The sequence below is a fragment of the Peromyscus leucopus genome, chromosome X, assembly GCF_004664715.2.
Source record: "Peromyscus leucopus breed LL Stock chromosome X, UCI_PerLeu_2.1, whole genome shotgun sequence".
NCBI classification, from domain to species: domain Eukaryota; kingdom Metazoa; phylum Chordata; class Mammalia; order Rodentia; family Cricetidae; genus Peromyscus; species Peromyscus leucopus.
This window is the reverse complement of record NC_051083.1, coordinates 15,696,174-15,707,197: the sequence shown is the minus strand read 5'-3', so window position 1 is coordinate 15,707,197 and position 11,024 is coordinate 15,696,174. Positions and strand designations below refer to the sequence as shown.

The window sequence follows — 11,024 nt, the reverse complement described above, 5'->3', positions numbered from 1 at the left end:
TACAAGAGGGTCAGGAGTTCAAATTCATCCTTAGCTACATGGATAATTTGATGCCAGCTTAGCTACCTCATACCATGTATCAACAAAAATGAAGCATGGGGGGAAGAGAGCTGAGGGAGAGTTTAAGGAAAGAGGAAGGGGAAGGAGAAATAGAAGGCAAGGGCAAGAGAAAGGAATGGGAAGAAGAGAAGGAAGAGAGTAAGGAAAAGAAGAAATGTCACAAGAAAAATACCCAAAGATACTATCAAATAAATCCATATTCTTTTCATCATGATTCATGTTTCTGAAGGACTTATGCTCACTGTGGAAAGTCGAGACCTTAAATGGTAAACAAGGAGTGAAGAGTCCTTTAAGATAATAACATTATCTTGAAGTAAAAACATCTCATCTAGAATAATGTGTACTATTACAAAGGAGGACTCTGCATCATAAGTAAGGAGTGAAAAGAACTTTAAGATAATGACATTATCTTGAAGATAAAAACATCGCATCTGGAATAATGTGTACTATTATGAAGGAGGGCTCTGCATTGTACATTTCCCGAGATTTCACAGGCAGCAGAAACCCTTGGCCTAGTTTCCATGACAAACACCTGAATGCGTGATTTCCCGTAACTGTTCTGTTTTGTGCATTCTGCACGACTCTTCTCCCCGCTTCCCCCTGTTCCTGCTTTCTCTCCACTGCCCTTAAATGGGGACCCACACAGTGCAGATCACACATAATAGTCATCATTTTGTAAAGCTCAGTCCGGGTCTGTTTGAGTCTAAGTCATGCCAATCTTTGAGCTGAACACATTTATGGTTGTACCTTCCTCTCAGCTTTACTTAAGGTGGGGCATGTTGCCTTAGGCACCGTCAGGAACACTTCTGGGCCGCTCAGACTGTTTACTACCTAGCTACAATTAGCTAACTGCTGTGTAGCATGGAATCAGTTCCAATTTCATATGTGAGTTAATTATGTTATTGTGATGCCCAGACAAAGAACGTCAGGATGACAGGCTGTAGGAAAGAGAACCAAAGACTCCTCTTCCTGGCTGGTAACTGGGATACTATTTCTTGTGTAATGTCAATGTGACTGAAGTCACTTTAGGGTAGGGAGAAATGTGGAACAGCTCTTATGATTGTGTTCACAGAATAAATAGCATGAGAGAGGCATCTGCAGAATTGTGCCAAAGCATCATTGCCTATGGCTGATAAACATGTACTGGTATTGAGAGTGCAAATATCCTCTTCAAATTCAACTGGTTGCCCAAAATTCAATTTAGCTGAGGTTTAGTGTAAATTTTCCCCCTCGAGAAACCTTCATCCCATGAACTTTTGTTGATCTGATTGCTACTACCCTCTTTAGAATGATCAGAAAAATAAGATTTGCAGGCTCTTCAGTGACCATATTCTTTGGGGACAGCAAGGCATTTTGACATTACTACAGCTTGATGACTTAAGCAGGGGGCTCAGACCAGAAATATATTTAATACATTTTGTCTTTCCTGACCACCGTCCTGGGGGATTTCCGAGCCAATAGCTCATAGAGAGATATTCTATGATTATCACTGTGATTGTCATACAATAACTCATGTTTTCTTGGAGTGGCATTGTCTACCCATGCAAGCTAATTCAGTTAAAGTCTTTTTATTATTTGTTTTTAGTTGTATCATGTAATTTGCTTACTAAATAGTGCATTTCCATAACATTTTTTGTACATCCTTAGTTTTGGTTAACCCATCTACACTTGTGAACATTATCTGGAGTCAAAACCAGTCTCTGTCTAGGTTTGGCACATTCTACTGAAGCTGTTGTAAGATGGCTCCAGTATTGCCAATGAATGTTACTCTGGTTCAGATCTGATCCCCACCTTGGGTCCACAGTTTCTACTGAAGCCACTTTCAAATGCGGAATTTCCCACATGCTTGTGGGCTTAACCCAGAGTCATAGGCTTTGTTTTTAAGACATCAGAAAGTGGGTTACACACAGAAGACAAAGTTGAAAAGACACCAGCAAGAGGGACATGTCACTTGGAAATGTGAAACATATGAGGTAGGACCTGAAGCTCTCAAAAGATTGTAATCAAAAATTTTAAATTGGAGAGTTGGGCCATTTCAGTATGGTCCAACAACTTCTGTCAACCTAGTATGGCTATTGCCCCCAAAACACAAATAATAGTACTTCAACATGAAATGTAACTCTGTGGAGGTGGCGATTGTTAGTGAAATATCATTAGCAAAGTGAATGTAGTAAAAACAAGTTCTCATGAGTTCTGTATTCAAAGGTTATATACTTAATTACACAGAATACATTGGAGATTGCTTTTAAAACACATTTTCATTTTTCTAATATAGTAGTACCTATGCAGCTTAACATTTATGTTTCTGTGCCTGTTGGTGATGGCTGCAACAGAGTGGCCTTAAATGACTATCATGGTGCACAATCACTAGTAACTTCTTTGAACATGTGATATTTTCTATGTTGTTTATAAATTGTATTTTTTTGCATAACTAAGTTTTGAAGCAATGGAGACTAATGAACTAAAAATACTACCATCGTAAACACACTTGTTTTGCATGGTCTCTTTTGAAATGTGGTCATTCTAACTGATGCAACAATCTTGACATTTTATGCCAGGAAACAGCAAATAAAATGGAGCCAAAGAACCAAAAAAGAAATGTATTGGCAAAATACAATTATGTCAGCAATCTTTTGCTTAACCTTTGTGGCTAAACCCAGTAAATTATACTTTCCATGGAGAAAGTATGAGTGTTTTTCTATGCTGTCCTTACTCTCAGTGGTATTGGTTGTCAAAAAGGAAATAGGAGTAGTTTTTATTTTATTCAGATATTTATAACAAATGTAGATACCAAGAGGATTATCTTAAGTACAGAGTTTTGGAAAAGGGGAAATTTATGAGAGCCAGAAAAATAATTGTATTAGTGTATGCTATTATCTTCAAATTTCATGTACATTGTTGGCATTATTATTGTTTTTGGTACATCATAGAGAATACTGTGTAATGTGGTTATTTCTCTTTTTATTTGAGAAAATGTAAAATAATGGGGTTATCTAGGAGGACAAGGACTGAAGTCTGGCATTATAGTCTTTTTGCATCACATTTCCACACTGACATCAAGTGTACAAGGGATGATGACTTATTTACTTAGAAATCTGAAGTACAAAAGGTAAAACTGAACCGATGGTAGAAACACTTGCACCGACTCGTCCAATGAGCAAAACAAAGATATTGCTTCCCAGCTCTGGGAGGAGCGAGGGACTGATATTCTGCATTGCTTGCCACCACAGGTGTATAGCAGGAGTCAAGCTAAATTCAGCACTGGGAGGATGTACAAAGCACAAATCGAATTGGGTATGTTTCAGTATCTAGTGATACTTAGGCCATTTGCTGCTGAGTCCTTAGCCGTGAAACAGACTATAAAGTCTTCTTTGCAGTCTATTGCTACATTAGATAAGGAAATTTTTCTGTTTGTAATATGCAATGGCTTTATGCAAGAATACTGAATGGCACCATTCATTCAATAAATATTTTCACTATGAAAAGGTATTTCAACATTGTGACAGCTATTCTTAGTTGTCAACTTGACTATATCTGGAATGAACTACAATCCAGAAATCATAAGAGGGCACACTTATAATCCAGATCTTGAGGCAAGAAGACAACATGCCTTTGATCTGGATCTTGAGGCTGGATGATACATGCTTTTAATCCAGATCTTGAGGTGGGAAGGCACACCTTTCATCTGGGCCACACCTTCTGCTGGAAGCCTATATAAGGACAATGGAAGAAGGAAAGGTTGATTCATTCTTCACCTCCTTGCCTTCGCCTTGTCAGCACCATTCCTTCACTGGCAGTGGAGCCTACTTCTTCAGGATTCCAGCATAGCAGAAGACCAGCTGAGACACCCAGCCTCATGGGACTGAGCAACTACTAGATTCTTGGACTTTCCATTCACAGCTAGCCATTTTTGGACTGCAGTCTGTAAGTCATTCCAATAAATTCATATATATATATATTATATACATGTATATATATATACACACACATATATATGCATTCATTCTATAAGTTCTGTGACTCTAGAGAACCTTGATTAATACAAACACACATGTAAAAACTGAATGATGCTAGAGAAGCCAGTCTTGTTTACTGTTTTACATAAAGGAAAACCTGAAATTTTTCTTAATTATTTCTCACTTACCAGTGTTCTTTATATTTGCTTGTATAGGTATGAGATAGGCTGAATTTGAAATCACTACAGTGGATTCTACCATTGCCCTCCAGTTTCTTCTGCATCTGCCTTCCAATTTATGGGATAACAGACATGAGACACTATGATCCTTGTGGTGGTTTGAATAAGAATGACCCCCATAGTCTCATAGATTTGAATGCTTGGTCACCAGAGAGTGACACTATTTGAAAGGGTTAGGATCTGTGGCCTTGTTGGAGGGAGTGTGTTACTGGGAGTTGGCTTTGAAGGTTTGAAAAGCCCAAGCCAGACCCAATGTCTCTTAGACACTTATCTGCCATGCTTCCCACAATGAGGATAATGGACTGAACCTCTGAAACTGCAAGCAAGCCCCAGTTCAATGTTTTCATTTATAAGAGTTACCATGGTCATGGTGTCTCTTCACAGCAGTATAACACTGACTAAGAAGTTGGTATATGGGAGCAGGGTATTACTCTCATAGGCCTAACCATGCTTCTTATTGGCAGAATGTGGATTTTAGTTTAGGAAAACAATTGAACATGCTAAGCAGGGCTTAATGTACCATCCTAGCTGGAATATGCAAGATAATACTGAGGGCAATTTGAACTGTGAGGGCCCAGCTCAAGAAGTTTCACAGGGAAATCTTAATTGGCCCAGAGACCATTCTTGTGATATTTTGATGAAGAATGTGGCTGCTTTCTGCCCTTGTCCAAAAAATCTTCCTGAGGCTGAACTGAAGAGGTTTGGATTAATGGCATTTGCAGAGGCAATTTCAAGACAGCTTAGTGTTGACTGTGTCATGTGGTTATTAGTGTTCACTCTAATGCAGAGCTATAATGAAAAGGAGCAAGATGAGCAAGGAAAAGCACAAAATATACAATTTGAGGAGAAAAGGAGCACCAGAAAGTGCAATGGAGCTAAGTCCAGTGCTCAAGTGGATAAAAGCTTAAACAAAAGCCTCATGCTAAGTGGAATAAAAAGAATGGTGATCTCAGGGCAAGACCCCACTAAGATAAGCTTGCAACATGTGAAAAGGAATTAAAGAAAAGCTTAGGGTCAGATGTGGTGGCACATGACAGTACTTGGGAGGCAGAGAGAGACAGATCTCTGAGTTCAAATCCAGCATGGTCTACAGAGAAAGTTCTAGGACAGCCAAACTTAGACAGTGAAGGAAACCATCAAAAACAGAAAGCTGGTGAAAATATATTTGAATGAGGGGGCCATGTTACAACACCATCAAGCAGAAAAACTTGGCAGCTTCAGTCACATGGTTCTGGATTTAGAATCAAGGCCACAATAAAGGAGTTATGGCATCTCCCTCCATGACTAAGGAAAACCACTGAGGCCAGGCATGTGTTTAAGGGTGTGCCTGCATGGAGGCCTAGAGAGGCCATATGTGAAGCTGTGAATGGAAGCCTGGATTTTGTTGGAGACCCCAAGATGTTGGAGATACCAGAGTTGTGGGATACCTGCCAAGGAGAGCTGCTAACAGAACCAGATCAAGCCCAAGAGAGAGAATTGTGTTGTAGTCAACAAAGCAAAAAGGAGTTGGAGACCTGAAGAGCATTTTGACACCAGACAAGGAGATGCAGAGTTTGGAGTTTGCCCAGCTGACTTTTGGTCTTGCTTTTGTGCAGTCTTTCCTCACTATACTCCCTTCCCTCCCTTTTGGAATGGTAATGTATATTCTGTGCCATTGTATGTTAGAAATATGTCATCTACTTTTTGATTTTATAGGGGTTACAGTGAAGAGATTTTCATGGGACTTTTGAAAAGTGTTGGGACTGTGATAGACTATGGGACTTTTGAAGTTGAATTAAATGCATTTTGCATTATAATATAGCCATAAGCCTATTATTATGATAACAGAATTTATTAAGATATAATTTGAGGAAATACACTCACAATTACAGAATGGAGTAGACAGCAGAAGTCGTCCTTCTGATATGACCAGGAGCAAATCCACCTCACAGGCAGGAGCAGGGAGAGAAGGGGCATGTGACCCCTTATCAGATGTCATATACAATGGCAGCAAGTACTTCCTCCTTTGGGCCTATAGACCAAGGTCATGGGCAGAGCAAATACCACTACAGCCTATGTGGGCAAGGAAGTGTTAGTTTGAATAAGAATGTCCCTATAGGCTTGTAGATTTGAATGCTTGGTCACCAGGGAGTGGCACTATTTGAAAGGATCAGGAGGTATGACCTTGTTGGAGTAGGTGTGACCTTGTTGGAGGAAGTATGTTACTGGGAGTGGCTCTTTCTTCTTGTTACCTTCAGATCTCTCAGCCACTTTTCCACCATGCTTCCTACCATGATGAAAATGGACTGAACATCTGAAACTGTAAGCAAGCCCCAATTAAATGCTTTCTTTTATAAGAGTTGCCATGGTCATATCTTTTCACAACAATAGATCACTGATTAAGACAATCCTCATGTTATTTCTTTTAAAAATATAAGAATAAGTGTCAATTTTAAATTATATTGTGTTCCAGTCAAGAAGAAAAGTCATGGTTGCAACAACTCTTATGAAAGCAAGCACAAATTCTTCACAATTGTTAACTGAGTTTATTGTAGTCACTTTAAGATTATATTATAGAAAGTATGTTGACTGACTATGAAAATAGTTTTCAACTGGATTAAGAAATTACATTTTCTTTGGTGAGTGTATGTCTATGAAGTCCTCTATTTTAAGATAGTCATGCCCTAATGGTTATGATATATGCTTTAAATTGACCAATTGGATTATATCCTACTTAAAAGAAATAACAGATCATTTGTTTTAGTTGTAATTAATGAACTAAGTACAAAAATACAATATTAGCCTTCTTAAAAGATCACTTAGTTTAATACTTGCACATATAGTTATAATAAAGACAAAAATAGACTCTTAGCTGGGCAGTGGTGGTGGTGCACACCTTTAATCCAAGTACTCTAGAGGCAGAGGCAGGTGGATCTCTGTGAGTTCAAGGCCAGCCTGGGGTACAGAGTGAGTTCCAGGACAGGCATCAAAACTACACAGAGAAACCCTGTCTCAAAAAACCAATAAATAAATAAATAAATAAATAAATAAATAAATAAATAAATACAAAAATAGACTCTTAAAGCTAATTTCATTAACTTTAATCATTTAATGATTAACAAGGCTTATTTCATAGCAGTGGCAATAGAAAGAGTGTTGGGGGACATTGAAATCACCATGAATAATTATACTACCCATAGAAAGGCATCAAAGTGTCTGTTTTCTCAGCTACCCTCTATATTAATGATTTATTTCAGATTTATTATTGAAAAATTATTTTAAAATCGTATATAAAAGTTAACGTCACCACACAGTTGCCTGGTTTAATGATGTTACTGAGCACTGATGACCCTTCAACCTAACCCTTGACCCTATCTTCATAGCGTCGGGTAAATACTAGCCGAGGGAAGTGATGAGACCAGTCATTGAATAAAGTTTTTCTGATATTAAGTTTACCTAAAGAAAGCGAACAGGCCGGGTGGGGGTGGCGCACGCCTTTAATCCCAGCACTCGGGAGGCAGAGCCAGGCGGATCTCTGTGAGTTCGAGGCCAGCCTGGGCTACCAAGTGAGTTCCAGGAAAGGCGCAAAGCTACACGGAGGAACCCTGTCTCGAAAAACCAAAAAAAAAAAAAAAAAAAAAAAAAAAAAAAAAAAAAAAAAAGAAAGCGAACAGTGCCGGGCGGTGGCGCACGCCTTTAATCCCAGCACTTGGGAGGCAGAGGCAGGTGGATCTCTGTGAGTTCGAGGAAAGGCGCAAAGCTACACAGAGAAACCCTGTCTCGAAAGAAAGCGAACAGCAGAATGTTGAGAGAAATAACATTGTGGAGATATTCAGAGAATATAAAGAATCTAAATATAAAGAATCAGAGAAATAAAGTATCCAGAGGATTTAGCCTAAAACTGTGGAGTTTATAATAGAGTCCTTTAAACCGTATAGTGTAGGTCAGTCAGGGCCCACCAGGCCCCCTTGCTATAGAAATCAGCACTCTTGACCCACCCCCCCCCCTTACAAGCCCTAGCGCTGAAATGACGTCATCACCAGGCGCCAACACTCAACCTGAGGCCTTCGGGCTGAGCTCCGGCGGCGGGGAGAAGTCTTCCTCTCTTCTGAGGGACTCAGGGGCCGCGTGTTCTCGTCCCGCCCAACTGAGTAAGTACAGGAGCGGCTGAGACTGTTGTGTTCAAGCGGCCCGCCATGGCTGAAGCGTCCTCACTAGTCCGACTGAACTATGACCAAGACTGCGAGGACGCTGTCAACAGCCATATCCAGCAGCAGCTTCAGGCCTCCTTTGTGTACTTGTCTATGGCCTCCTGCTTTGACCGTGAAGACGTGGCCCTGGAGAATTTAAAGCGTTTCTTCCTGAGCAAGTCACAGAGATGCAAGGCCAGTGCCGAGATGTTCATGCTCCTGCAGAATAAGTGTGGAGGCAGCATCGTCCTTCGTAACATCCCAAGACCGGACCACGACAGTTGGCATGGGGGCATCCACGCCATGGAGTGTGCCCTCCACATGGAGATGACCATCAACCAGAGCCTGCTGAACCTGCATGAATTGGCCAAGGGAAAAGGCAGCACCTACCTCTGCGACTTCCTAGAGAATCACTGTCTGGATGAGCAGGTCCAAGTTCTGAAGGAGATGAGCAGCAATCTGAGCAGCCTGCGCCAGATGGAGGATCCAGAGAACGGCTTGGCTGAGCACCTCTTGGAAAAGCTCAGCCTGTCCTAAAGCCTCCAGTGGACTGGACTGGGATGTCCCCACTGCCATGGGATCTTCCTCTGGTCATCACACCTGATGTTCATGTTGCTTTTGAAGCAAGTTCACTGATTTTCTCTTTTTGATTGACTGATGTTTGAAATAAATTCGTTTTCAGCAAAATTAAAGTATCAAGTTGAGGTGTAAACTCTTATCCTTAGGGACTGTGTGAAAGTGTTGCAGCTCGGAAGGGAAAAGGCTTCCTCAACAGAAGTGTTACAGCTCTGCTCCGGTGTGGGGGTGAGGTCTCCCCAAGGCAAGTGTTACAGCTCTGAAGGGAAAGGTATCCTGGCAATGGGGAGCCAAGCACACCGAACAACAAACCTCACACGAGATTTGTCGGGAGGGAAAAAACCAGGAGGGTGGCTGCCTCTAATCAGGGAAGAAGCAGAAGGGAACTGAAGAAAAGAAGGCAAAATTTATATAGAGTATCTTGGGGTGAGGGAGGGGCTGGAGCTTTCCAGTGTGGTCTGGAATTGAGATTTTTTGTGTGTGTGTGTGTGTGTGTGTGTGGCCTGATCTTGGCTTAGTGATTGGTGGGATTCTGTTGCTTGGCCCTGGTCTTGGGCTTGGGGTGAGGTCAGGGTGAGGGTGTTTTCTTTGCCCTGGTCTTGGGATCAAGTCATAGTAAGAGTGTTCTTTCCTTGGTCCCCACACTGAGTGTGGCTTAATTTTTATAGTGCTTGCCTAGTATTCAGAAAACCCTGGAATGCATCCTAACCATGGCGATAAACTAGGGGTGGTGATACACACTTGAAATCACAGCACTGTGGAGATGGATGCAGGAAAACCGAAAGTTGAATGTACCCTCTGCTTTACAGCAAGGTGGAGGCCCCCTGAGCTACATGAGACTGTTTCATAAAACAAACAAACAAACGCTCTCACCTTGAAAAAAAAAATGAACGTGGATCTCATGGAAATTTTAAGATTGATATTTAGGAGTATCTCTCCATAGTCATCTCCCATTATTTTGCAGCTTTGACTATCCAGAAGGGTGGAGGGTAAAGGCAATCATTTAGCCCCTGGAAATGTTCAAATTACCCTTTTGTTATTATCTATGTGAGCACAAGGCTTGTGGTGTGATTGTGATAGGTTGAGTCATCTGGAGCTCCTTTCTTTGTTTATGGTAACTATATAAGCATCTGGTGTCACTGAGGCAGAAGATAAGGAAATGAGATAGGGAAATGTTTAAAATAAAATGTCCCAGGTTTCAGGTGGGTAACTTACTGACTGTACTTTCCTAGCCTGTGTTTCACCATTCTATTAAATGCTTCTCCCAGAATATTTTTTTTAAAAAGGACTTTCACTTGTTGGCTTAGAGTTACGCCAAGATATTTTATGTTGTTTGTGGCTATTGTTAAAGGTGATATTTCTCTGATTTCTTTCTTAGCCCATTTATCCTTTGTATATAGGAGGGCTACTGATCTTTTTGAGTTAATCTTGTATCCTGCCACATTATTGAAGGAGTTTATCAGCTGTAGAAGTTCCCTGGTAGAATTTTTGGGGTCACTTATGTACACTATCATATCATCTGCAAATAGCAAAAGTTTGACTTCTTCCTCTCCAATTTGTATCCCCTTGATCTCCTTTTGTTGTCTTATTGCTCTAGGTAGAATTTTGTATACTATATTGAATAGATATGGAGAGAGTGGACAGCCTTGTCTTGATCCTGATTTTAGTGGAATTGCTTTGAGTTTCTCTCATTTAGTTTGATGTTGGCTGTTGGCTTGCTGTATATTGCCTTTATTATGTTTAGGTATGGTCCTTATATCCCTGATCTCTCCAAGACCTTTATAATGAAGGGGTGTTGGATTTTATGGAAGACGTTTTCAGCATCTAATGAGATGATTATGTGGTTTTTTATTTCAGTTTATTTATATGGTGGATTGCATTGACAGATTTTTGTATGTTGAACCATCCCTGCATCACTGGGATGAAGATTACTTGATCATGGTGGATGATTTTTCTAATGTGTTCTTGGATTCAGTTTGCCAGTATTTTATTGAATATTTTTGCATCGATGTTCATGAGGGTGA

At 40.5% G+C, this 11,024-nt stretch overlaps 1 protein-coding gene across 1 annotated transcript; it reads left to right on the top strand.

Moving 5' to 3' along the window:
• Nucleotides 1-8,297: 8,297 nt before the first annotated feature.
• LOC114701273 (ferritin heavy polypeptide-like 17) lies at nucleotides 8,298-9,052 on the top strand. Its single transcript, XM_028881329.2, has one exon. The coding sequence runs from the start codon at nucleotides 8,431-8,433 to the stop codon at nucleotides 8,959-8,961; it is 531 nt and encodes a 176-aa protein (XP_028737162.1). The 5' UTR covers nucleotides 8,298-8,430; the 3' UTR covers nucleotides 8,962-9,052.
• The last annotated feature ends 1,972 nt before the right edge of the window (nucleotides 9,053-11,024 follow it).

Bases quoted from the DNA above. Each gene is read 5' to 3' on its own strand.
- LOC114701273 (XM_028881329.2), top strand. From the start codon at position 8,431: ATGGCTGAAGCGTCCTCACTAGTCCGACTGAACTATGACCAAGACTGC.